General features: G+C 38.5%; 7 protein-coding genes across 18 annotated transcripts in view; 4 read left to right on the top strand and 3 right to left on the bottom strand.

Moving 5' to 3' along the window:
• Positions 1-6,601, top strand: part of LOC107046297 (trichohyalin) — a 63,002-nt gene extending 56,401 nt beyond the window's left edge. For 2 of the 3 annotated variants that reach the window (XM_015269034.1, XM_015268910.1), the window contains 9 exons: positions 53-280; positions 966-1,321; positions 2,519-2,840; positions 2,936-3,315; positions 4,138-4,378; positions 4,496-4,692; positions 5,328-5,506; positions 5,605-5,769; positions 5,893-6,601. In XM_015269034.1, the coding sequence (XP_015124520.1) occupies positions 53-280; positions 966-1,321; positions 2,519-2,840; positions 2,936-3,315; positions 4,138-4,378; positions 4,496-4,692; positions 5,328-5,506; positions 5,605-5,769; positions 5,893-5,915 (2,091 nt within the window). In that variant the 3' untranslated portion in view covers positions 5,916-6,601. Of the gene's footprint in view, positions 1-52; positions 281-965; positions 1,322-2,518; positions 2,841-2,935; positions 3,316-4,137; positions 4,379-4,495; positions 4,693-5,327; positions 5,507-5,604; positions 5,770-5,892 lie in introns of those variants that run through there. The other variant, XM_015268969.1, reaches the window with a different exon arrangement.
• Positions 6,602-7,958: 1,357 nt separating this feature from the next.
• LOC107046549 (fibroblast growth factor 1) lies at positions 7,959-10,073 on the top strand. 3 transcript variants are annotated; one of them, XM_015269273.2, is made up of 5 exons: positions 7,959-8,155; positions 8,282-8,555; positions 8,810-9,000; positions 9,445-9,548; positions 9,612-10,073. In XM_015269273.2, exons 2-5 carry the CDS (start codon positions 8,353-8,355, stop codon positions 9,798-9,800), a joined length of 687 nt encoding a protein of 228 aa, XP_015124759.1. In that variant the 5' UTR covers positions 7,959-8,155; positions 8,282-8,352; the 3' UTR covers positions 9,801-10,073. The 3 variants fall into 3 exon arrangements, with proteins under 3 accessions (XP_015124759.1, XP_015124700.1, XP_015124825.1); XM_015269214.2 differs by having other exon boundaries at positions 8,277-8,555; XM_015269339.1 differs by having other exon boundaries at positions 8,277-8,555; positions 9,445-9,543; positions 9,612-9,703.
• Positions 9,349-12,932, bottom strand: LOC107046723 (short coiled-coil protein B). The gene is made up of 4 exons (XM_015269441.2): positions 12,576-12,932; positions 11,656-11,775; positions 11,496-11,582; positions 9,349-11,424 (listed from the first exon to the last, which is right to left on the bottom strand). The coding sequence occupies exons 1-4, from the start codon at positions 12,652-12,654 to the stop codon at positions 11,282-11,284; spliced, it is 429 nt and encodes a 142-aa protein (XP_015124927.1). The 5' UTR covers positions 12,655-12,932; the 3' UTR covers positions 9,349-11,281.
• Positions 12,933-12,954: 22 nt separating this feature from the next.
• LOC107046792 (protein KRTCAP2 homolog) lies at positions 12,955-14,291 on the top strand. The gene is made up of 3 exons (XM_015269539.2): positions 12,955-13,085; positions 13,268-13,486; positions 13,726-14,291. The coding sequence occupies exons 1-3, from the start codon at positions 13,082-13,084 to the stop codon at positions 13,896-13,898; spliced, it is 396 nt and encodes a 131-aa protein (XP_015125025.1). The 5' UTR covers positions 12,955-13,081; the 3' UTR covers positions 13,899-14,291.
• Positions 14,263-17,392, bottom strand: LOC107046471 (stomatin-like protein 2, mitochondrial). Its single transcript, XM_015269121.1, has 5 exons — positions 17,210-17,392; positions 16,982-17,107; positions 15,466-15,862; positions 15,237-15,392; positions 14,263-14,766 (listed from the first exon to the last, which is right to left on the bottom strand). Exons 1-5 carry the CDS (start codon positions 17,255-17,257, stop codon positions 14,348-14,350), a joined length of 1,146 nt encoding a protein of 381 aa, XP_015124607.1. The 5' UTR covers positions 17,258-17,392; the 3' UTR covers positions 14,263-14,347.
• A 104-nt stretch (positions 17,393-17,496) lies between these two features.
• LOC107046230 (nucleolar protein 6) lies at positions 17,497-21,756 on the top strand. Its single transcript, XM_015268829.1, has 2 exons — positions 17,497-20,853; positions 21,425-21,756. The coding sequence occupies exons 1-2, from the start codon at positions 17,611-17,613 to the stop codon at positions 21,668-21,670; spliced, it is 3,489 nt and encodes a 1,162-aa protein (XP_015124315.1). The 5' UTR covers positions 17,497-17,610; the 3' UTR covers positions 21,671-21,756.
• A 4,232-nt stretch (positions 21,757-25,988) lies between these two features.
• The window catches only part of LOC107045820 (casein kinase I), a 45,991-nt gene continuing 44,661 nt past the window's right edge, over positions 25,989-27,318 (bottom strand). For 5 of the 8 annotated variants that reach the window (XM_015268238.1, XM_015268428.1, XM_015268649.1 and 2 more), the window contains one exon: positions 25,989-26,874. In XM_015268238.1, coding sequence (XP_015123724.1) covers positions 26,805-26,874 — 70 coding nt within the window. In that variant the 3' untranslated portion in view covers positions 25,989-26,804. The remainder of the gene's footprint in view (positions 26,875-27,318) is intronic. The other 3 variants (XM_015268306.1, XM_015268492.1, XM_015268713.1) reach the window with 1 other exon arrangement.

The raw sequence follows: 27,318 nt of genomic DNA, 5'->3' as shown, positions 1-27,318 counted from the left end.
TGTTTCAATTATCGTTGATATTTTGTTTTTGTTACTGAAATGACGTTTGTAGATTCCACAGTTGAATCTTGAGAATGACGAGGAAATTGTTGCTGGTCTGACTTTCCCCCTTGGGCCACCGAGCAGCGGTGAACCGCCGAAGGAGAAACCGCCTCCACCTCCGACAGATTTCAGTGATGAGGAAAATCAACCGATTGAGCCACTCAAGAGGTTGAATTCCACGAGGAGAATTAAGAAGGAATTGAGGACGAGGCGCTCCGATTTCTTGGGGATTGAAGGGGTAAATACATTCTTTTTTAAGGTTGATGAATTTTTTCAAAATTATATACGGAAGGAGGGAATAATGATCTACTTGTTAGTGGAGATGAATTTATTTGAAGGTATTCATTCTTTTATTTGGATATTTCCAAATCGAAAGAATAAGGGGACTATTGGAATCGTTGATTTTGTAGTAAAATCAATTTTTCAAACATTCTCTTGTTGGAAATTCAATGAAACTCCACATTTTTTAGCAGAGCAAGACAAAAATGTTCCCAACTTGATATTTAAATCTATTCAAAATTCAAGAATATATTCACCTGAATTTTCCTGATTTATATTAATTTTCATGAATAATTCAACTAAAATTTACAGTTCCTATTGATGTTCCCATGAAATTTTGAATGTTCAATGACGAAATTCCTTGAAATTTCCGTAGAACTATAACGCGATATTAATTTACAAATTTACAGGAAATTTCCGCCAAAAATTTTTAACAGTTCATCAAAAACTAGCCTTTCCAATTGTTTCAGATTTTTAAATTCTTTCCAAAATTTAAAAATGCAGAAATAATTTCGTAATTTCAACGTTTGAATAATAAAATCTTCGTGAAATGATGAAAAGAACTACATATTTAATTAATGTTTAAAATAATGTCAACAAAAAAATGAAAAAAATAGAAACAATAGAATTTTTCATTCAAATAGATCAACGACGACGACTTGGAGTTGAGCCTAGCCCGGCCCCCAGACATGGCAGCGATTCTCGCGGAGGAGAGGCGCATAGAACAGCTGCATCGTCGCTCATACGACACTGACAGCAACTACGAACAAGACTCGAGCCACGAGAGGGACTCGGGGGTTGAGCTTGGTCACGCTGATGACTGGGTAAAACAACCAGTCAGCCCCGACATGTCCCAGCACAGTCGTCAGAGTAGCGAGCCCTTCGGTGCCAGTGTCACATCATCCGAAGAGGACGAAATCACCAAGAAAGAGCGTGAGATTATCGAAGTCCTCGAGAAGGAGGAACAGTGGCGTTACGGCAGTGACCGCGAACAAAACAGGTAGAGAATACAAACTTCCTCGTTGGACTTCCACATTTCTCCAATTTCAGTCTTAATATTTCAATTTTTCGGTGTAATATACTTCTCGCGAATTGTCAGTTGAGTATTGGTTGTTGGGTGCTCTGCATAGATTGTTATAGTTGCCTAGTGAATTAAACAAATTTTTGTAGCATTTTAAGGGTAATAAACTGTTTTTTTTCTCGTTAGAATCGATTTTTTGACTCTTCAAATTTCTACCACTTTATTTATATCTACTGAAATAATTACACTGATAGAAAATTTTAAGTGAAAATGCTTGGAATATTCAACAATTCATTTTGGTAATGAAACAATAATGAAACATCAGTTAATCTCTGGGATAATTCAATGAAAATTCGTACCTTTTCCTGATGTGATGACGAAAATACATAGACATTTTTGAAATTGTCATATTCATTAAACTTCAAAGAGAAACCATCGAATCATTTCATCATAAATCCGAAATAAAATCCCCAACGTTGAAAATTTCCAAATACTGCATAGTGTTTTTTTCTCATAGAATCGATTTTTTGACTCTTCAAATTTCCACCACTTTATTTATATCTATTGAAATAATTACACTGATAGAAAATTTTAAGTGAAAATGCTTGGAATATTCAACAATTCATTTTGGTAATGAAACAGTAATAAAACATCAGTTAATCTCTGGGAAAAATCAATGAAAATTCGCACCTTTTCCTGATGTGATGACAAGAATACATGAACATTTTTGAAATTTTCATATTCATCAAACTTGAAAGAGAAATCATCGAATCATCATAAATCCGATACAAAATCCCCAACGTTGGAAATTGCCAAATACCTGTCAATAAAAATCCAATAAATTTCTACCGGCCGTACTATTTCTCAAGAGGATCAATTTATTTGATTTCAAAGTTTCTTACCACACATGATTCATATCTATTGCAATAGTAACACTAATCGAAAATTTCGCCTAAATTCTTGAAAAAATATGCATGAAAAAATCCGGAATAATAAAACCAAAATAAAACTAACAACGTTAAAAAAATTGACAAAAACCAGTCACCAAAAACCACAAAATTTCTACCAGTGTAAGTACCTCTTCACCTTCAACCTCTAAAAATTCTCAAAAAGCTACAAAGTAGACCCTAAATCCGAGGGATGAACGAAAACATGTGAAAGTATTTTGGAACACAGCGACATCGGTGAGAAGCTCGCTGACAAGCTTCGTGAACTGGAGGAGGAGAAGATGCAGTTGGAGCGTGAGCGCCAAGAGGAGACATTGCGTAAGAATGATGAGAATGCACGCAAACAGGAGGAAGAGAAAATCCGTAAACAGCAGCAACAGCAGCAGGAAGCAGACGAGAAAACCCACCGTGAGGAGGAGTTGAGAATAAAAACGGAGCAGTTGCGACTGCACGAGGAAATGCTGGAGAACGAGAGAAGAACAGCGGCGGAAGTGCGTAGACAGGAAGAAATGCGACTGAGATCCACGGAGGATCAAATTCGAGACCAGGAAGTACGTATTCAGAAATATCATCATTGCATTAGCATTACCTCATTCCCCTGATGAACGACAATTATTCAACGCTTTTTTCCTGCATTATTTTCCAGAAAACAGTGCTGACAGCAGTGCAGTACACCCATGACGATGAATATCCATCCGGGGAGGTACTAAGAGTGGAGAGGGAACTGCTGCAGCTCGAGCAGGAGGAGTTGAAACGTCAGAGAAGCAACATGGCGTATCGCGAGCAGAAGCAGCAGCAATTGGCTGAGCAACTGCAGGAGCAGTGGCAGTCCCTGCAGGACGTCAACCATGGAAGTGCAACGAATCCCCACCCGACGTATCAAAACATCAATGCCCTGAATTATCGCTCGTCAATGCCAAATCTCCAGCTTCAGGAGGGCCTGAAACGGCGACCACCACCACCTCCAATACCCCCGGCTAAACCCCTTCGGGTGTTGGATCAGCGACAGCGCGATGCAACCATAAGGTAAATACACGTGGAGTGAATTTTAAATGGTGTTAAAAGTGGGAATTGGGGATATTCAAGTGGTTTGCCCACTTTTTCGTTGAAATTCGTTTAGATATTTGCAGTGTTCAAGCACTACTTCGTCTTTCCTGAAGGATATCTAAGTAGCTTTTACAGACAACACTATACATTCACTATACAACACTATACAACCATTTTCAATCATAAAATTTGTCAATTAAATTGCGTGAGAGAAATTTGAAAAAAATCATGAACATTCAGCGCAATTCAAATGGCATTTTGCACAGAATTATTATTTTTGTAAACATTCTTTGTTTATAAATAAATAATTCAAGTTGTTTCATTTGGAAAATTTGAAGAGTTGAGAAGTCTCCTCTTCGAATAACATTAAAAAAATAATTGAACGATTGTGATCCAATTAGGCATTTCATTCAAAAAAGAATATTTTTATGCGATAATATTTTTAAAAAAGTATTTTTTTCAAAAAGTAAAACTATTTCACCCTCCCCCCCCATCCTCAGCTAAGCCCCTTCGACTGTTGTATCAGCGATGCAACCATAAAGTAAATAATAGTATTTTTCCAGTTGAAATGAACTGAACTCTATTTTCAGTGCGGAATGTTCTCCTCCACCGGAGTGTGGCAGGAAGGCATCGTGCTCTATGCATTCGCGTTTTAATTTCCGGCCCTCACTGTTTCATCCGCCCTCTTCTTCCCCCCTACCAATGACTTGCATAACTAGAGAGTAGGAGAAAAGATGGACTATAATGAAAAAAATCGAAAAGTACAGTCCTGTAACAGTTGTGACATATTTGAATGCGCAGAAATAGTCGGATTCCATCGGCAGATTCAATTCCCCAGCAGATTGATGCATCACTGAGGCACAGTGTCTCGACAACAGCACTTGCACCACAGGCAGGCCAGCAGATGACTAAGCAGACCCTCCAGGCACTGAGTGCTGTACCACGGACTAGAATTGTTAAGAATGACCAGTGGGTGCAGAGGAGAAAGAGCGATGGGCCCAGGATTACTCAGGATTTTAATTATCAACACTGGCTCATTCAGGTGAGTCATTCAATCAGCGTTGCATTGTTGTATTGGATTTGATGAAGATTGTGGTGATGGTCATTTGATCATTGTGTCGCATGTTTTTTGAATGGAGGATTTATTTCACTTGGGCAGGAGGCTGAGCAGAGGAGAATAAATGAGAAGAATCAACGCTCACCGGCGAGAAAACCTCATGTTACTGGGACATCTGTTTTGTATACTGCGACATCAGCAAAATCAGATGGTAAACCGTTGCCGGATTCTATTATTCAGACGATCACGCAGAGGATACAGAATAGGGCGCAGGAAAGACCACCACCTATTCGACGCAGGTAATTTTACTTTTGTGTTTTTCATTGTGGAGTTGTTTCAGGTGTTCTTGTTGTAGAATTTATTTTATTCAAGGTTGCGATTGGAAACAGATTGAATTTTTGATGGACTGCTATTGATAAGAAGCAAAAAATGAAGAGGAATATTTTTTTAATGATGTTCAGAATGTGCCATTGAGGATATTCGAGTGATTTGACTATTTTTTTCTCTGTTTCACTGAAATTGATTTTAATAATTGTAGTTTAAGTGTTTAATTGTTGTCGGACATTTTCTAATGCTTTTACCGTTTCAACTTCGAAAGTCTAGTTTTTTCTGAACTCTCAATGTATTGGAAATTCAAGCTTTCATTGAAATGTTAATGATCGTTGAACATGAAAAATTCAACTTGCTTGAATTTTCAAGAAAACTAAGAAATTTCATGAGTTATTTTATGTTAAATGAAATTCAAACTCACGACATTGAGAATTCATGTGACATTGTGGCTGAAATTTCAAGAAATTTCTAACAGTGTACCATTCCACCAAAAAAAAAATTGAATATCCTTTAAATGTAAACCCAGAAAACATGAAAAATTCAAATAGAAAAAAAAAAAATGAAGAGGCCCTAAATGACGCACATATTCGTCTTTTACAAGCAGACTGGAGCACAGTGTCAGCCAGGAACAGCTGTCAATACCCCACCACCAGTCCCATCAGCACCTCGCCATGATGCATCAAAAGGTGCATCAATCACCGGGTCCCTCGAGTGTCGAGTCACAGGAGAAAATGCTCAGTGTCAGTGGAAAGAAGAAATGCTCTCACTGTGGCGATGAATTAGGTATGCTTCCTGTACATTCCCTCCAATTTAATCCCACACGATAAATTTCATTCAAATCTCCCATGTCTAACGCTCGTTTCAATATTTTTATCCCAAAGGACGAGGGGCAGCCATGATTATAGAGAGCCTCCGGCTATTTTACCATATGGAGTGTTTCAAGTGTTGTGTGTGTCATGTACGTCTTGGTGACGGACTCATGGGAACAGACGTTCGTGTGCGGAATCACAAGCTTCACTGCCATAATTGCTACTCTAGCGATGACGGTACAAATTCAAAAGTTTTAATAGAAATTTTCTAGTTATAAAATTCAAGCACTAACATTATCACTCTTAAAACTCATATTTTTCAAAATTACTCATGGGGGCATTTTGAATTGCGTTTTCCAGGTGTCAAGTTCAGCTGTGTCTAAATTGTCCCAGTTTTGTGGATCCATGCCGATTAATACATATTATGCGGTTCAACTATTTTTTTAAGTTTGATTGAACAATTGGCACTGTTTCATCGCCATTCAATTTTTAATGTAAATATATGTATAAGAATAGCCTCGAGCCATCCACGAGAAGCGAAAATATTATATTACTGAAAGAGTTGACTAACAATTGTACATAAAATGTATTTATGTAATTAGAGGAATCAATTTGTGCCTGAATTGATTTCCAAACCCTTCGCAATGAGATATTGTTGGTCAAATAGTCCTGTACATTGTGTATTATAAATTGTGATATTTATGCAGTCCAGCGAGTGGACAGAGGATTGTTTTTTATGCTAATTAATTGAATGTTTTTAATCCCAGGAAGAAAACTGTTGAATCTATCAAACTATAAACATGTATGATTACGAATAATTTAGTTTTTAGTGTTGTAAAGAAGTATTGTTTAAAATTCATAACCACCGTTCAGAAAGACGGTAATACGGCCCAATAAATTTACGATTTAAATTTCAAATGAATTGTTACTGGCGTCAGTGAATGCCTCTAATCACGTACTGTTAAATATTGTATGATACGTTTCATCTTATCGAGGTAAATTCCAAGCATAAAGAGAAGAGTGTAATTTTTCTATTATCTGAGAAATATATGTTTAATGCAGTATAAAATGAATTGCTATCATTTCCTCGAAGAAAACAACGTATTACATCTCTGCAGTCTTTCATCGTAAACCTGGTTCTCAGCGTGCTTTTATATTTAGAAATTCACACGCAGATGGAGGGGAATCTGGAAATAGGAACGCGAGGCCTATCCTCGCACAGTATTTACTCCGAATAATGCATCAATCGGGTATAAAAATCGCCAAGAAAAAACAGATGGCTTTTCTTTTGTTTAATTTTAGGTGACATTGATTTCGCCACTGGGGGGTTTGTTCGTCTATACACGGCATATGTCAAGGGGACACAACCGCATCATTACCCTAATTATTCATCACTCGAGGGATCGCATCGAGAGAAGTGACGCATTTGACGTGTTGATAAATTCGTTCTGTTCGTCGTCTAAACAATTTTTTTCATTTCTAACCAAAATAACATTTTATAATGAACTTCATAATAAAAAAAATATCTCTTTGATTTGAATTAATAGTAGTATTGAAATGCAAATAGGGGACTCCAGTTGGGATTCGCCCATTCATGATGTTTAATTAAAAACATTCTATAATTATTATACAAATCAGTTGATAATATTAAATTTTTCCATTATTACATTATTTAGTAATCCGTTGCTCGACTTCGAAAATCATTTTTATGAAATTTATACAAATTTATTTAATAGTCAATGGAGAATTCAAATTATTCATTATCTTGCTAGTTCTCATTTTTCTATGCAGATTAAAAAACTTCAATTATTTTAAGGCAATAGTCATCTTAATGCCACTAGAATAGTTATTATTGCAGATCCCTGATGCTGATGCCGTTTTCGAAAATAAAAAAATCCATCAATTTTCGATTGGCCCCGAAAAATGTATTATTAAAAGCTTCTGCCATGCTAGAGTATTTTTATTCGAAAAGTACTTGAAAAAACAAATCCGCTTATTTCATCGCTAGATAAGATTCTAAAAATTTGAATCATTGTCACGACTGTCAAGCGAACAATTGGTGTTGAAACCATAAAAATTTACAGAAATTCTTCATTATTCTTCTTTTTTTTTTCTTTTTTTTTTCTTTATTTTATCTTGAACATGCCAATTAACGTTTGCAAAACAAAAAAATCAAAGTAGCTAAGTTGTCATGAATAGTCCCATAAAAATTTCTCTCGGTGCATTCAGTGGAATCGAGAATCAATCGACCCCATCTGGATCCCACTGTTACTAATTGGAAAAATATCCAGAATCACTGGAGTGGGAATCGTTGCAAGGTCGATCGACGAAATATTGGGCTCCGGCGTTGTGTACACAGGTTCGATTGCGCTATAAATAGTGTAGCTTCGCATGTATCACCTCGTGTACTCTCCGTGGTACACGAAGTTAAACGGTGCAGAACGCTTCACATGCCCATGGTGTGGGTGCGAGCTTCGAACGCCTGTCGGTCCATCGTTGGTGCTTTTTAATTCAGTCTGTCTCGAGTTATCGGTACAGATACCAGTGGTTTTGTGGTCTCTTCAAGATTAAGCATCACTACTTCATTCAAAGCTTTCAGAGGATATTCGGAGTGAGGTTGAATGTAATTGCATTCATGAATTTGGTGAGAGGGAATTCCTCGGTCTGTTTTAAATCCTGAGAATTTCCTCTTCATTGCCAGAGCGAAACCACCGCTAAGTTTTCATTATTTTTATTTGCATCAGGTCAGGTGGCCGGTGCATAGCATAACTAGTCAATTTTGAGATTATCCTGAGTGATCTGTTATTTATTTTTGAAAAAATGAGCCTTCGCTGGATTCAGGAGAACCGGACAGCCCCAACGTGCGACGAAGAATCCAGTGACATTGAAAATAGTGGTACTGATGACAGTTACGACACAGATTTATCGATAAATAACGATGAGAATGACAACTCGGGTAAACGAAGGGAGAAACGTAATACAACACGGCATTCAACCACAACGGTCACCTTCGATGAAAACGGGTTTGTAAAATTACCGAAGGTACTGATGCTTTATTTCCTTTAATCGAGGCAAGTGAGATAATTGACCCACATTGACCTTATCGATTAAAAAAAACAATGACACACGTCTGCGTGAATCATTGGCTCCGAAACGAGGGTTTTCCGTTGCATGCGAGCTTCCCGGTTTAATTGGGGAAATTCACATGTCTGGAAATATTGAGTTGTTAATTGTTGTGACCTTAATAGACTTGATCAAGTTGCTTCTTCTGGTGCAGGACAACTGTTCGTGATAATACTCATGTTGTGGAGAAAACATCTCCCTGTTTAATTTGGGATCCACGCACTTCCGTTCAGAACCCAGCTTATCAGTGTCGATTGATAAAGTTATTCTGTCGAACCGGGTATCATCTGACGTTATCACCTGCTGGACGGGTGTGTGGACAGACGAATATCGATGATCAAATAGGTAGTTTATGAAATAATGGAAATCATTTTTTTAGCAAAATTATTTAACATTTCATTTTTGCATTAATAATACCTATCGAGAATGAGAAATTTTTTGGAAGCTTAATTCATGAAGCTTTTTCACTTGAAATCATTTTTTTTAGAACGAAATTAAAAATAATACCCATGAAGAATGCGAAACTTTTAGAATTTAATTCTTGAATTGTCTTGATTCTTTGCTGGAAATAATTACCCTTTCAACTAAATTATCTAGCCTTTTATTTTCAAATCAATCAATGACACCTATAAAGAATAGAAACATGGGAAACGCTTTACATTTTTATTCTCAAACTTCAAAGCATAAATTCATTAAATTGATAAGTCTCCATCGAATTAATTCTCACTTTTGTATTGAGGATTTTTGCATTCTCAACTCATGAAGATAAATCGTTCGGGTTTGTTTCAGCATTATTCAATGTATCATCAGTATCCTTCGGAGTAATTAGAATACAAAATCCGGAAACCGGTCATTTTCTAGCGTTCAACAAAAAAGGACACCTCTACGGTGAGGTAATGTCCCCCAAACCTCAATAAAAATTAAAATAAAAGAATGAAAAAATTACTGACTTTCAGTTAAAAGAGCACAAAGACACCACAGAATGGGAGCAGTGGAGTATCGGTTCATACGAGGCATTCAGATCCCACAAATATGCAGCTGAGGGCTGGTGGATTGGGATAAAGAAGAATGGGAGGCCAAAAGCAGGGCCAAAAACCGCATGGGGACAAAAAGCAATTCAGTTCCTAGTTATTGGACATCAATAGAGTATTCTGAATCTATTCACCATTGGTTCACAAAAAAATTCAGCTTTTAGTTTTCAATATTTATTATCATACCGTGACTTAACAATGGAATCATCTTAGAATTGTGCAGTCATTGTGCTTGTGCTCGTGAGTCTCCACTTCACGATTAGCAAGTTACATTATGATACTCGTATTAGATCATCATCTCAAGTCATCAGTTGTCTGTATCCACGTACACACGAATAAGCAGCAAATAATATGTATAAGAAAGAGCGAAATATATCGTCAAACATTTTTGTCATCCCCCTCTCTCTCATTAGACATAACAGAAGTTACTTTCTATATATGCAATATATAAGTTCTCATATGACAATTATATCTAATATAATTCATTTCTCTCTTCTGTACAACAAGTACTGTAAGCGAAGCTCGTGCTTGAATATTTAATCTCTCATTAATTTTCATCTTTCACCAGCACTCGGCGGTGATTGTACTACTTCGATCATTTTCACTCATCGCTATCTGTCATGTAATTAAGGTTTGAATCAACAGAATTGTTTAAGCACAGCTCTCCTCGTTTCCTCATTAATTCAAAGGAATTACATCAATTATTCATGTAAAAATGATTGATTCCGAGAGTCTGGGATTATGAAGTTTAAATATAAATTATTTATCAATGAACTATCAATGAACTATCAAGCCTTCGTAAACTCTTAGGAGTAAGGAAGTTCCCAGACGATTAAATTATAAATTGCGTTCTTTGGTGATTGAGGCCCCATAAAACATAATTCTCGTTAAATCAGTTGCTGAGTTCTATGAACTTACTCGTCGAAAGCATATGCAATGCTCATTATCTAATTTTAGTATTAGATTCTAATATCTGATCATGGAATGAAAAATATTCTTGAATTCAAACTCGGCCGTATTATCTCTCGAACGTTTTCTTGAGTGTTTGTTTTATTTTTGGTGATGTCGAAGATTTTCTAACTGCAATTCGGTCTTACATCACATAGTTCTCCAGAATTATATATGGAATGAAAGCTGAACATTCTCAAAGAGTATTTTTAATTAATATTGGGAAATAAGTGCAATAGACAATTGCAACGATGAATTATGTATTCTAAATTTTCTTCCTATTGAACTATTACTCAATATGCATCAAAAAGGCTCTTCACAAATGTCCACGCATAATTTTTGGAGATTACAAAAATTAAAAGGAAAACACCTGGATAAAGTTTGAAAGATAATACTCCCTGGTGTATTATTTTTGAGATTTGTTCTCGAAGGATATTCCCTTTTTCGTATTCTCAACTCAAGATGGATCTAAATGCCTGATTCAACAATATTTCTCTCCATAATGTTGTTGTAGATTGTCAAAGACTGCTACAGAACCTTTTTACTCTCATATAAAATTAAGAAAAAGCATTGAGGATCTGAGAAACCCTAGAATTACTAAATCCAGTACTCGATCAGTGTCAAGCATAAAACCGAAAATACGAAGCTTACTTCTTTTTGGATTTGGGACTCGTCGATTGGAACACACTCGATGCAGACATGAGGTTCTCGATGTACTGTCCCAGCACCTGGTTTTCACTCCGCAATTTGAGATTTTCCTCCTTCACACTGTCAACTCTCTGCGACAAATCTGAAAAGCAATGCTTTCTAATTATCTCCCATTTCCGTTGGGGTAAAAAGGGGAATGTCATGGTGGCTCACCATCTAGGGTGTTCTGGAGCTCGAGGACTTGGGAAATTAGCCTGGCCTTCTCTTCCTGCTCGTCGGGACTCACGTCAGGATCTAGACCTGCGATTGCATCGTTTTAATCATCTCAATCGAACTGAATTCGTGATTACATTTATTGGATAGTGATAATTACTGTTTGGACTGCAGCTGCCATTGGTGAAAGTCGATGGTATGGAATCCATGCTACGACCACGACGGAAGGCACCTGATATGTGGGAGTCGTTGTCAGGCACATCTTCCTCTGGGATGATCACTAGTTCAATCAAAAATAATAATAAAATTCAAATCAAATAATTTATTTTTTTGTAGTTTTTAACTTGCGAATTTCTCGGTACAAACAGGACTTGTTTGAGAAATTGTTAGTTTTTCTTACAGTGTAGGGGAGAGGAAGATAAATAAACCATTGTCAATCGTCAATTACTGGAGACTGGGAGATATTTTCATTTCGAAGGTATTCCTCCAGGATTCAAAATGAAACTTGATTTATCTGAATAATATTATTGATTCAACAGATATTGATGATTTTATGTGGTTCATTTTACCTTTTAGTGTGAGATTAACGATAACCAAGTATCTTTTACAAATTTGTCAATTAAATTGCGTGAGAAATTTTTTGAAAAAATCATGAATTATCAGCGTCATTAAAATTACATTTTGCACATAAGTGTAATTCTTTTCAACATTCGTTGTTTATAAATAAACAATTGAAATTGTTTAAACTTTCGGAAACTTTATTTTTTTAGGCATGAAATAAATTATCGATCTGGTAAAATTCTGAATATGAGTAAATTTGTTTTAATTCGCAAAAAAATAGCCAGAATACTTGGATATTCTTAAATGAACCACATAAAATCGTCAATATCTCCTGTCCAAATGATGCAATTAGGGCGAATCAGGTCTTATTTTTGGAGCCTAAAAACTCCTCAAAATAAATAAAAAGTCTTTAAAATTCACTCCAGCGATCTCGAGTCATTGACGACTGAAAATGCTCCATTTTCCGCACTTTTCTCCATCAAATTAGGTCAAGCCCCAGTTGCTAATGGGTAATCGTACCTTGTGGATCATCGTCCGCTAACGGAATACTGCTCATATCGTCCTGGAGCTTGGCATTCGACATGATCGAAGTGGACATTTCTCCTCAACTAAATTGACGAGTGGAATAAAACTCGCGAGCACTAACTCAAACCTTTGCGAATGACTAATGTATCGATTCACGAGAAAATTCTGTTCCCTCTTTATATGAATGTGGAGCGGCTCACTCACACAAATTCATCATTCTGAATGTTAATCCAACAACTTTATCAATAATTATCGTTTCGATTGACCCGAGGAGACGATTAATATTTACAAAACGTCACAATATTTATGGGGGAACGATGACACCATCAGTCAAGTAGCAGAACTGAAGCACAATCGACACTGGCCTGAAGTTGGCTGAGTGTGAAGTATCGATCAGCTTCCATCTTCCTTCAAGTCGGTAAATAGGAGAGAAAAACGTAAACTTTGCAGATAAATTTGCTATTTCATGTGCCTGCAGTGATTTATATGACATAAAAATAATGGGTAAGTCCTCTCGTTGTACTTGACCATTGATTCCTCCTGGGAAACATTTTAAATGATTTATTTCGATGGGAAAGCTCATCTGTCAGACGACGTGTCATAACCTCGTCAACACCCGGCACTTCATTGTAGACATTCCAGCAAGAGTGAAATGTAAAATTGTTCTTATTTTGTTTAACGTGCAGCTGTGACCAGTGGAGTTTCCTTCGTTCTCTCCCTCATCCTCACAATAATCCTATTCTCCGGAATGCAGATGTACAAAGGCTGGCTAGCCTCCTCCCAACTGCACACAATCCTTGGAGGATACATTGGATCCATGCTATTCATATTTATTCTCACAGCACTGGGGAATCTCGAATCCACTGTCTTCGGAAAAACTTTTCAAATGAAGCTCTTTCCAGAAGGTTTGAATTTCAACTTTAAGATATATTTGTTATGCATTAATGTTTTTTTTAATGCATCAACAAACCATTTTTTTGTGCATAAATGTATTTTTTAATACATAAATGCATTTTTTTGTGCACAAATGCATTTTTTTGTGCACAAATGCATTTTTTCTGCATCCATGCATTTTTAAAAGCATGAATTAATTTTATTCAATTCCCCAGTTGTTCCTAAAAAGTCAAATTATTTAATTTTTCAGTCTTCATCTCCCTAATCGTCTCCATGATCGCTTCAGGACTGGTTCACCGCGTCTCCACGACAACCTGCTTCCTCTTCTCCATGGTGGCACTCTATTACATAAACCGCATTTCCCAGGAGACATACGCAACACCCACTGCAGCAGCTACTTTGCATACGAAAAAGAGGAAGTAATTCGTGAATAATTCATCTGTTATCTCATTCTAACGTAATAACTAAACGATTGGTGAAGATGAATCCTCAATACTCCATGACCTTCATCTAACTGAAACATGGGAATGAACAATGGAAATAATGCTTCAAAAAGTCAACAGGTACCTAAAAAAATGAATTTTATGGGCTGAAAAAAATTTCTGGGCATTTCTATTCAGATCGACGAGTACCAGAGACATTTTTACAATAATTTTTATGAATTTGTGGATTCATCTGCATTTTTCATCCCTCAGTCATGGAATTAATTTCACAATCGTTTCATTCATTTTTATTCACCAGAAGAATTTTTACACATAAAGATGAAGGAAAGAAACAATCAATCATGTAATTTTAATAAATCGATTTTTTAATCAACCATGTTGAACATGTTTGCATCCCACATGAGGATCCATCAATAATCTACACAATTTTTACGATTTACGTGCTTTGCTGGTGTTTCTGTGCTTCTCCGCCTCCTCCTTGTCACTGAAATACTCGTAAACTTCGTCAATTTCATTGCTCTCGGGTAGACTCTTCGTCTCGTACTGAGTGGTGGAGCTATTGGGTGGGTTTGGGGGGAGGATTTGCTTGTAAATCGACATGGCCTGGGCCACGAGACCCGAGACGTCTCCCACGTTGCTTGGAAGTATCAGAGTGTTGTTTGTTCTTGCGAGTTTGTTGAATGCCTTGACGTACTGCTCGGCTATGCTCAACGAGGCTGCGTTCTTGCCGTCCCGAAGCCCCAGGGAATCTGCCACCACTTGGAGACTCTTGGCACGCGCCTCTGCGACTGCTAGCAGGGCTGTTGCCTCACCCTGAGCTTGATTTATTTTCTCTAGTTTTTCGGCCTCTGCAAGAGTGAAAATCAAGGGAAATTCAATCATAAATTAATCATAAAATTGTGGAATTGTATTTCAAGTCAATCGTCGTTGAGATGCATCATTGATTCTGTGATAAAGTCCTGAAGAGTTCATTTCTACTGGAAGATCATTTTTTGGAAAACACGTCGATCTCTAGATTCGATTAATGGGATAGTTATTTTATTTCATAAATCATCGATCAGAAAGTTGAAAAAAAAGTTAAAAAATAGAATTTTTCATTTTCGATTCTTCTTATTTACTTCAAATTCAAGTAAAAGTTCTTTCTTTGCTTCAATTTGAGATTTTCGAGGAATTTCTTTTCCAGAAAAATTCAAGAGATCCTTGAAATTAATCCCTCTCCCCCTTATTTAATTTATCGAAGCAAAAAAACGGCAGATAATAAAAATCGTAAACTTCATTGAATTATCATCATGTATCAAATTTTTTTAGTGCTTCATACCTGAGGCGAGAATTCTGGCCTGTCGTTTTCCCTCAGCGACATTTATATCAGCTGTCCTCACTCCCTCAGACTCCAAAATTGCAGCTCTCTTCTTCCTCTCAGCCTCCACCTGCGACTGCATCGCCTCCTGGACTCGCGCAGGCAGTCTGATATCACCTGCAATTCAATACCCACAAAAAATAATGATACTCAGAATGAAGGGCGAATGATATTTCGCATTGATACCCACGAATTTCGTATCTGAGACATGTGATCCCCCAGACCTCGCTCGCTTTATTTATACTCGCCACGATATTGACATTGAGTCCCTCGCGTTCCCTGAACACATTGTCTAACGATATTTTCCCCAGTTCCGATCTCATCGTGGTCTGGGCCAACTGAATTATAGCGAACTCTGGGTCCTCGACACCGTAAGATGTCAAGTACGGGTCGTTTATCCTGAGGTAGAGAACACCGTCAATATCGAGGGTCACGTTGTCCGACGTGATTGCACTCTGCTTTGGCACGTCGATCGCTATTTCCTTGAGGCTCTGTACGTATTTAACTTTGTCGACTATTGGCAAGAGCACGTTGAGGCCGGGCTCCAGGATTCTGTGGAATTTGCCCATTCGCTCGACTATCCAAGCCTGCGATACCATTTTTTTTAGACTCGGCGGAATTTAAAAGAGATGATAAAAATGGTGAAGGGAGTCAACTTAGAAGTTTTTAAGGAATACATTTAAACTTGGAGGGACGGGGGTAATTAAAAAGAGTGAGCGTATCTATTGTTGCTAATGGATCAACGATACGCATTTGAATGAATTAAATTTTGACTTCAGTACGTCTACTTTAATAATCGAAACTCTTGATGGGCCAGAGAGAAAACAAGTTTGAGTTTTTAGGGATTTGCGCATTCTGAAATTTAATGAGTGAGAAATCAATGGTATAATCCTACATTCTGGGAATTTTAACCGTATATTTGAGTGATTGACTCCCTCAAGTTTACGTTAATTGTAAAAATTGGGGATAACGTTATTTAAAAATCTGGGATGGATTCCTAAAAATCGAGGCTAAATTCCTGAATATTATGAATATAGGGCCAAGAATTATCTATTTCCGATAGATTTCTGAAAGTCAAAGCTCTATTCCTAAACATTATAGATATAATAAGTTCACCGTTTCCACAAATTAAACAAAAACTAAGTCAACAAACTACCGAAAGCTTTTTTGTATTCCCTACGGCTTTTAGATGACATCGGCACAAATTAATTGTTGGGAAGCTATATTTCGCTTTTCTATCTCCTTGATATCTTTAAATATGTATCTTACAGGCCCGCTTGCACCAGCTCCGGGTAACGAAAACGTCAGATAAGAGAAAAATTAAATTTGGATGTTCGATGGATTATTGTACTCGGGAGAGTATCTCAAATTTATCCCAGGAACAAAAAATAAAATTTAATCCCAAGGTCAAATCAGTGTTAATTCAAATGGGGCTACAGGATAAATAAAAAAATATTCTTCGGGTCAAATATTGGAAAATTACGACCCCTACGATATAACTGACCCCGAGGATTTTACCCTGGGGTTTCCTTGGATAACAGGCTTGGTACAACCGGGCCATAAAATATAAAAATATAAATATCATTCGTTAGTTTAGTTTAGTCTCTAAACTAAACAAATAACCAAAACTGATCCCAAAAATGATCTGACATCATTCCCCAATTGCCAACAAAAAACCAAATGACCAAGTACTGATGGATTCAAACCTCCTGTTGTGGCACGAACATGAAGATCGTATTGAGTGGAGTGCTGGTCTTGTGTCTCACTTGAACCGGGTACACCGAACACAGTATCGGCGCGTTCATATTAACCTCCGGATGCATCGAGGAATTCTGAAAACATTCCCATCGCTTTCATCATCTGGCTCCAATAATTTCAGGTTATGTGACGCCGTCTCCTTTCTCCAGACGATGACCCAAAGAACAAGAACTTACCCGCAGGACCCCCAAGTTCCTCGTCAAGAGCCGCGTTCTGCTCAACATCTCGAGACACTTGTTCACTCTTTCCACAAATTATTATTTTCTAAGTCCCCTGATGCCGGTAAAAGGGTACGTTCTCTCGTTTGCCTCGTCTCTTCATTCGCTATATCGAGGTGTGTGCCTTGTTCAACATATATGTGGATGTCATACAGTTATCGGTAAAGAAGAAAACCTCGTGCACCCGCTAGATCACCATTGGTCTAAAGCATGAAGTTTGGCGAGTTCGACTCTCCCCACGTGCTTATCCCTTCCTCAGTGATTCCCTAACCTCCGTCTTGTTATTTACACGTGAAAAACATGAACTAGAGACAGTGACCGCTTCCAAATAAATTAATCAATCAAACATTCTAAATAAAATGAAAGTAAAGAGTAAACCCCAAGAATCGATAGAACCCGCCTGTGAATCAGAACCCGAGGATTCCGACGATGGAAATTCCTCCCTCGAAGGCTCGATATCCGAGGACGACGGAGATATCCCTGAAACCTCACTCCAACCAGGACAATTCGTGAGGAAACGACCGCTCGACTCCGAGGACTCCCTCCAGAGCAAGAAGAAAAGAATAAAAAAGAACAATGACCTGTACAAGCCCCCAACAGCCGAAGAGTTGTCCCAACTCCGAGAAACCGAGAATCTATTCCACTCGAATCTCTTCAGACTTCAAATAGAAGAAATCCTGAGTGAAGTGAAGCTGAAGGAGAAGTACAGGAAGGAGTTCGACGCGTGGTTCGCCAGACTGAAGGAGAATATCGAGTCAATCCCAGAGACGAAGGAACGAGAGCTAACGAGGAGGAAAGCACTGAAGAAACTGGGGGTAGAGGTCCCCGAGTTGGACGTCCCCATCAATCAGAAGGGAACCTACAGGTTCCTGAGGCCTTCGAACGTCTCTCCAATCGGCTCTTACACCCTGGGCACTGCAGTGGGTCCCAACGTCGTCATAGACGTCATGGTGGAGATGCCCTCCACTCTGTTCCAGAAGCACGACTACCAGGACTACAGATACCTCCGAAAACGATCGATCTACCTCTCGTACATAGCGGCAGGCCTCTCTGACTCCCTCGTCGAGGGGAAAAAATTCTTCGGGGAGAGCTACATGCCGAGGCTGAAGCTAGTCCCCTCTGGATCCCTCGGTAAATGGGCCACAGTTCATCTTCACACGGCTGCACAGAGTGGCAGCTTCAAACTGGGCAGGTTCTCCCCGGAGAAGAACTCAGTCCGACCGAATTGGCTTTCCAATTCGAGTAATGATCCCTCGGAGGTCTCTGCACTCCCACCAACTCCCCACTACAACTCCAACATTCTTCACGACCTGACGATGTCGGAGACCAACTCTCGAACCTCGAAGATTCTGAAGGAGTACCCCAACCTGAGGGATGGGATCGTTCTCCTGAAGATCTGGCTGTTTCAACGCCAGCCAGAGAGGTCCTACGAGGGGTTCAATGGCCACATCCTGACGATGTACGTTCTGCATCTGCTGTACGCCAAGAGGCTCAACACCTTCATGAGTAGCTACCAGATCGTCAGGAACGTCTGGAACAATCTCGTCCAGACGAATTGGTCGGAGACTGGGATCACGATGTGTCCGGATATCGAGGCAAAGTCCAGGGTCATCGAGTATCAGAAATATTACGACTGTGTATTCCTGGACTCCACTGGTCACCACAACCTGGCAGCCAACATAACTCTGGAGAACTACCTCTGGCTTCGAAGTGAGGCTGAAGTGGCTGTCAGGTCCCTGGACAACGCCAGCATCGACAGCTTCCAGGTGCTGTTCATGAGGCGACTGCCATTCTACTCCATCTTCGATCATTTTGTCTGCCTGCACGATGTCGAAGTCCTCGAGAAACTGTTTGAAACTGTCCCTGAGGACAGGAGGACAGACCTTGGGGTTCATAAACGATCTCACGTCGTCAGTCTCATCACAAAGGTCTTGAAGAAGGGCCTGGGGCGAAGGGTGTCCCAGGTGTACGTAAAACCCGAGGACTACAAGGAGTGGGAATTGACAGAGAAATCCCCCTCGAAACTCGCCAGAATCTTCATTGGACTCCAGCTGAACCCAGACTTCTGCTTCGACATAATCGATAAGGGACCCGAGGCGAACTCCCCAGAAGCTGCTGAGTTCCGGGACTTCTGGGGGAACAAGTCGGAGCTCAGGAGGTTCCAGGACGGCGCCATCTGCGAGGCTGTGGTCTGGACGAAGTCCCTTACAATCTCCGACAAACGAATGGTCACGAAGCAGATCGTGATGTTTCTGCTGAAATCAAAACTAGACGTATCTAAAGCCGAGTACTTCTACGCTGGAGACCAGATCGACGAGTTTCTCAAGTACAAAAGAACCAAGTTCACTAAATTCTCGTATGGAACTGGGGAGGAGGCGACTCTCCAAGCCCTGCAGGTCTTCAACTCTCTGGAGAAGGACCTCACGTCATTGACAGATCTTCCATTACCGATTACTGGGGTTCAGGGGGCGAGTCCAGTGTTCAGGTACACTGATGTCTTCCCTCCCCTGGCGACAGCATACAGGGCGGACGAAAGAACCGTTGAAGGGGAGAATTGTCTTCTCCTGAAGGAGGAGTCGAGCCTCGAAGAGGCCCCCAGGTCAGCCCCAGCGATGGAGGGAGTCATCCAGCTGTGCGCCAGTGGCAAGTGGCCGGATGAGCTTGAGGCAGTCAGGATGACGAAGGCAGCGTTTCACATTCAGATAGCTGAGTGCGTCAGGAAGACTTTTCACCTTAAAGCGAAGGGGAATCCCGATCACGTGGACATCCTCAAGGATGGCTTCGTCTTTCGGCTGAGGGTGGCACATCAGAAGGAGATAGCCCTGTTGAAACAGCAGTTGGGGGAGGACGGGGTCATCAAGTACAGGGACAACGAGGAGTCGATCTCACTGGAGAACCAATTGTTCCATCTCCCCAAGTTGAATGGTGCACTGCACGGTCTGCACTCCCAGCAGCCCTCCTTTGGACCCACGTGTTGTCTAGTGAAGAGGTGGCTGACTGCGCACCTTCTCGACGCCTTCCACTTCCCCGAGATTGTTGTGGAGCTGCTGGTGGCTGCGATGTACCTCAATCCGGATCCTTACAAGCCCGCGCAGCTCCCCCAGACTGCTTTCCTCAGGGTCATGGAGTTCTTCGCGAGGGACGCCTGGAGCACTGACCCTGTGATCGTTAATTTCAATGGGGAGATGACGAGGGAGGAAGTCGTGGCGGTGGAGAACCACTTCGGGGAGGCGAAGGAGGAACTGCCACCTTTGTTCATTTCCACTCCGTACGATCATACGAAGTCCATTTGGACGGGGAAGAGTCCTACGAGGCTGGTGTTGAACAGGGTGGGGGCCCTGGCGAAGGAGGTGCTGAAGCTCGTGGAGAGGATGCTGGTGGGGAACTCCCTCATCGCGTGGGGACCGATGTTTAAGGCCACCACTGCTGGCTATGATATTCTCATTCGCGTCAAGGCCGCACTGAATGCGAGGAGACTGCAGTCTCTCGAGCTGGATGATAGCTCTCCTCAGGAATTTCGGCGGCCGTACAAACGACGTCCTGGGGAGACAATTCCGATCGTTGGGTTCAATCCGGTGGAGAGGTACTTGGAGGAGTTGAGGGTGAGTTCAGAGGTTTTTTAGGGCTCATAGTTATGGATCTGATTATAGCTGTGGATACACGAGTTTTTTGAGTGATTGAAGGAGATTATTTGTTCAAATTTGACGGAATGATTCATTTGTTCATTCGCTTGAAGTAATTGCGCATTCTTTTGCTCTCATGAATTTAAGTACATAACGAATTTTGGGGTTCTTTTAATTTCTCTTGAAGTATGTATCATTAGTGGTAAATTTGAGTTGAATTATTCTGTTAAAACCAATGGAAATCACGAGAATTCAGGTAAATATATCCTTGAATCATCAACTAATTGAAAATTCAGTGTAATTTAATGCTAAATATTCATCTTTTCATTGAAAATACAAATAGAGAAATTCTCGTCTTCCTGCTGCTCAAAAATTAAGAATTGCATAGAATTTTCAATTAAATTTGACATTCCATAATTACCTTCCACCTATTTAAATTCAATGCCACTCTCCTGAAAAATACCACTAAACTGTCCATGAAATTTCATCATAATATAATTATGGAAATTCTGGATGAGCCTATAGGATATAATGGGGTTCAATTTTTCAGGCCAACTACGGAGCATTCGCCTTATTCTTCCACGACACCTACGGGGGATCTGTGATAGGCGTCCTGATGAAGCCCACAGAGCTGGAGAAAAGGGACTTCAAAGTCACAACTGTAAACTGCAGAAAGATGGATGCCTCCGGGAAACTTGTGCTGAATGTACCAGCCATGATCGAAGATTTCTCACTCCTCGGTCGTGGCCTAGTTGAAACTATTGATGTACAGTCGAAGAACATCGCATTCAACTGAACGCGATCACTTCATTTGTTAATTAATAAAATAATTACGATGTATTTTTATAATTCGTAGGAATGAATTGATGGAATAAAAAAATAAAAGCCACGTATTCATAACGATATTTTTTCTTATTCATTACTTGATATAAGCACGTGACACAATGTGTTTTTCATATTTACAATTTAAACATCCACGCGATCATTTATTTATTCATTATGTATTTTCATTTGCAAATGAATACCGGTATTATATGAAAAGATAATAATGAAATCGTTTCAATAGTCTATTACTTAATCAATGAAAATACGAGTTAATGATAATGGGAAATAATAATGAATCACAGCTTAAATTATTGATATTGTAAACTTAAGCGCAGCCCTGGGTAAATGAAATGAATAGATGCACGCCATTGGGAGGGATAGTTATGTTAAAAGTAATTGGTTTTAGCATAAATGATAAACGAATTGATACGAATCACAAATAATGATGTTACACTAGATAATGTAAAATGTACGGACTAACAGTACTTGATTTTTCAGGATGGTCCGGTGTGTTTTAAAAGCAGTCTTACATTTCTTTCGTGCAGATTATGCAGACCACTCTCAATCACTCGAGAAAAAAAAATTATTTTCCATTTATTAATCCTTAATCTACATTCACTAAATATTTCTCATCACCTCTAGCCCACATTCGTAGATCACTGAATAGCGATAATTATTCATTAAAACACTTTATGTACATTGAATTGAATAACATTAAATTAATCATTTTCTTACGTATCATTTTTTTTTAAATCGTTTCTGTAATATAAATGTCACTAGTTGTGAATTCCTTAGTGCAATCTTAAAATGGGCTTGAGATCGGGCTGGGAAGAGGACGAGGCGTACTTTCAGTGCTCGATCTTGTTGTTTTTTTTTTCTTATTTTTCTTTTAAACAGTCAACTAAACTAATTATGCGGGCAGTACAGGTGTTTTGTATCTTTTCTCTCTTCTTTGCGAGTATAAAACTTATCGGTGAAACAGAGATAACTCAAAGATTTTTATGTCATCACAAGATTATTTCTCTTGTTTATCGTTTTGAATAACCACAACGTCGTTTTCAACTAATCTCGAGCCATCTGGTTCGTCTGGAATTCTAATTTTGTATCACTCTAAGCTGCGAACAATTCTACATTGTCTAGTAGTTCTACAAATGTACAGATGCAAATTTTCTCCATGATAACATTTCAATATTTTTTGCTCTTAAAATTTAGAAATAAAACTCATTGAATTGATGATTTCTTTCCGCTTTTTTAACGTGATTTTTTGTTTAATGGGGAGATCAGAGCTAATTATGAGATTGGCTCGAATTAATTCCGTTTAAGCGATAGTGAATTTACCAGCGGAAGCTAGGGGACTCTTTTGGCATTGATAAATTCTCATTACTTCCTTTTTAGCTAACATCTTTGTTACAATGTTAATTATTAAATTTATTAGTCGTCAATTGTTACTCAGGACTTTGTTTTCGACTTCTGAAGTTCATTAGTCACTTCGGCCCCTCGATTTTCCCTCCCTTCGGCATTCACTTTTCGAAAATGTAGATTATGTACAATTAATACATGATTAACACAAATATCCCTATTTTTTACTCGTGTAATGATCACAAAGACTTTTTCCCCCCTGCAACTCCCTCGAATTCTCTCAGTAATGATGATGGTTTGGTTTCGCGGCTGTTTTTTACGTGTAAAATTGACTGATAAGATAATTACAATACCAAATGCGACAATTGCTGAAACAGAGTATCTCTCCATAACAATTGTATCACCTCGGACATATCGATTAGGTAAAAAAATCATAGAAATATTTTCGTTACAATTAAAAACAAGCTCGAGTTCCATTGCTTGGTCTTCATCATGTTTCAATTCTCCTTATCAGTATTTTTATTTTGTCACTGGAAAATCGAATCAACCGATTTAATGATAACCATCTGCACTGAGATGAAGTACAGAATGGGATGATGCGTTAGAAAGGCATGTACATGGATTGATTATTCCATAAGTTAGGATGCGCCCGAAAAATTAGGACTTGTTATCATTTTTTAAAAACTTGCAAATTCCCCGTGACGAGGAAATAATTTTGAAACGATAATAAAATAACTGATGACTCGTGGTATACAGGAAATTTGAGCTTAAGAGGAGATGGCACTGAAATTTTAAAATCGCAGGGGCCTCTATTTACCGTGTTGATGAGTTTACACCTTCAGTTTTAACGTAAAAAATAAGAAAAAAATTGGATTTTGATTTTTTTCATACAGAATATATACATAAATATAACTGAATGAGGCTCTTTAAAAATGTTAATTTTTAGTTTTTGTGAATTTTTTCATCAAAATTGCTACAGGTGAATTTTTTTGGATTTTTTTCATCATGTTTTTTTATTATATTCTCAATACATGATTCGAAAAATATGAAAAAAAATTCACTTCAATGACTTATGATTTAATTTTTTTTTAATTTCACATCAGCCAATTTTCGGAAACAAATTTCAAAAACTTCAAAAATAGGGAATTTCAAAGAAACTCATTTAGTTATCTTTGTGTACATATTATTAATATGTGAACCAAAATTTGGGTCAATCGGTTGAGAACTGCGTCATACGGACACTTTTAAAGAATTTGATTCCTCTACAGCCTCTTTCTAATCACAAAAAAATTATATCCTAATTTTTTCTCATTCTTTCACATTAACACGGAAACGCCAATTTAGAAAATTCAGTGCGCTCTTTCTTTAATGATCGCTAGAATAGTCTGGCTCAGAACCAATTCCTCCATCCCTCGAATGACTTCTTTTGCCCCTTAAAAAAATACCCCCATACGACCTGACAAGGACGAAATTCCCCGAGCATAAAGTAGGAAAATACGACCCAAAAGATAATGAAAAATCACAACCGTACCTAGCCAGCAGTCAGTCGTGTTTCAATGTTCAAAAACAATTGAAAATAATTCATCAATACCTTATCTAGATAAACAAACTATAAGTTGCCTGTAGTTTCACGATTCTCCTCCGTCACACGGTATCAATTACGAGAACGAAAATACCAGTGATTAGTTTATTGATAATTTGCAATTGCGCAATGTTTACCACCCTGCACGAGTGCCTATGCAAATTGGGTCTGAATTTTAGGTGGAAACACCTGTACCCCGGCCAGAGATCATTCGTGGACGATATAGCTTTTTTCATTCCAATTTGTTCTCATCTCACTTGCTCTCATCAGGAAGAATCAAATTTATGGTTTTTCAATCACATAAAAACTCCACATTTCATCAGCCACATTCACTGTACACACACTAGTGTCGAGTCTCTCACTCGATTGATTTTTCAAGAGAATAGGAATTATTTATTCTCATTTTCACGATACTCCGAGTGAAATGATTGTTCATCACAAAGAAATGCTTTGCCAAAAAATAAACACACCATTGTATTTCACTTCCACATATTAAAGTAGAGTGATTCGCAGTAATGAAAAATTTCACTCGATAAAATCGTGAAAATAAAACGACTCAAAACTGTTAATCCAGGTGATTGTTAATAGCTATATGTATAATTCATCGATTTTCGGAATAAAAAGTAACGACACATTGGCATCATTGGATCCTATGAGGCAGACAGCAAGATAGATAATTCATATTAAATTTAATCATCAACTGTACCTCTCAATTTTCATTAAAATCAGCTGTTAATGGCTGTACAATGATAACAAGACATCCCACGACAGACCCCTGCATCAAGCATATCAACCCGAAAAAATACAATATTTTTTTTATCATTTATTCACCCAAGTTATTTCGGAATAGCAACTATAAGTACATAAAAACGTTCTGTCATAGGTTGTCTTTAGGTCAATGCGATTGCTGTGTACAATTGGATAGGGCACCCACGGCGAATATTACAATTCTAATAAGTTCTTCGTTAATAAGATCGCTGAGCTAAAAATTTCATTAGTGCTTTCTTCTCATCTGATTTTTACCTAGCAAGTATATTGTCAACTAGTGCTTGCTCCAGGTATTTTCGATTACATATCGAGGCGTAATAAGCTTAGAAATTTCCTTCAGTGCCAAACACATATATACAATTATTAATGAACCAGTGAAAACGTCGATATATCCAAAATTGTGAAATTTCAGTACGAAAACGTCATCAGAGTGGATCATTGGCAATTAACAAAGCGATCTTACGAAATCAGTAGTAAAACGATTCAAGTTGATGTTGACTATTGGTAAGTTTTCAATGAATATCTCGGAATCTAAGGCAAATAGTGAATTTTTCCTCATAACATTTTTTGTAGCTCTCAATTCGCTCTAAAAAAAAGGTCTTAACGAAAATTTCGCTATTCCCCTTAGATTCCGAGATATTCCTTGAAAACTCAGTCAACAGCTGCGTTGACTTGGATAACTTGACTGTTTTGCCACTGAAATAAACTCCCCAAACCGAAAGAAAAAGTCGCATAGCTATGACCTTTTATTGTCCACATTAAGAAAATAAATAAACGAGAAAACAAACTGAAAAATGCGAAAGTTCGAGATTTCGAAACAACTCCAATTTTGTCCAGTAAATTATTTACGTAATTTCGGCGCTCTACTGCCTATTAACTCTCTTCATCATAAAATATAGTTCACTCTTTCACTCTCTCGGTCAGTGTAATGCCGTAGCACGATGCGTGCACACGACATTGACAGACTCCGATGATAATGACCTAATAATAATGATAATCAATAATGATACCAGTAATATAACAGCTGTAGTGGTAGTATTAATGGGTGTGGTTGGTGCTGCAGTTACTCGTTATGCTTATTTTTTTTCCTTCCTTTTTTTCCAGTTGTTGATGGTGATTTTAAAAACAAAACACTTCAGTTACATCAATTGGACAACGGTGGTGATGTTGTTGTTGGTGTTGCTGTAACAGTTGTCTGAAGTACCGAATCCCTGGACGCTGATCGGCTGAAGTCACCGAGTAATTTAATCACCTCTCTTTCTCGATCACCAGTCCCCTCGACATCTCCATTGTCCCGTTTACCATGCCTAACAACTCCAACATTTCTAGCTCCATTACCACCAGCACTATTACCCGGACACTGCACCGTATCGCCAAGACCAACAGTAAAGGACAGTCATTTCTGTCTTCCACTTTTTTTCTTCTTTCGTTTAAAAAAGCAGCAGCATCTGGAAATGAAGCAAACACTAATAGGACTTAGAATCGCTTCGAATAGTCTCGTTGTGTTTTTGGGGTTTCTTTAATTTCTAGGTTCCTCATTTGAAAAAGTCATTTGGGGAGAGATGGAGACGGCTTGAGAGCCAGCTGGGTTGAAACGTGCCTGATGAAAATGTCGTGCATTACCAGAGTGAGAGTGAGATGCCGGGGGTGGGCTTGTGTTGTTGAAGAGAATGAGATATGAATGTTTTTCTGAGGATGGGTGTGAGGGCGTTTATTGCTACTACTTGAAAAGATGCTCTGATTTTTCGAGTTGTGTCACCTCGGAGATTACAAAAACTCAATCTTTTTATTCTCAGGTGATGAGAGAATCTTGAAATTCTTAATTTGGAACAATGAGTATTAATTTGAAAGGAGCAACTCATAAAACTGCAAACTGTAATGGAAAAATTCATGGGAAATACTTTTCTCTT

This window comes from Diachasma alloeum, unplaced genomic scaffold (assembly GCF_001412515.2).
Source record: "Diachasma alloeum isolate Michigan unplaced genomic scaffold, Dall2.0 Dall_scaffold_00176, whole genome shotgun sequence".
Taxonomy (NCBI): Eukaryota; Metazoa; Arthropoda; class Insecta; order Hymenoptera; family Braconidae; genus Diachasma; species Diachasma alloeum.
Note: the sequence above shows the minus strand (reverse complement) of the source record. Positions and strands in the feature narration are given on the sequence as shown.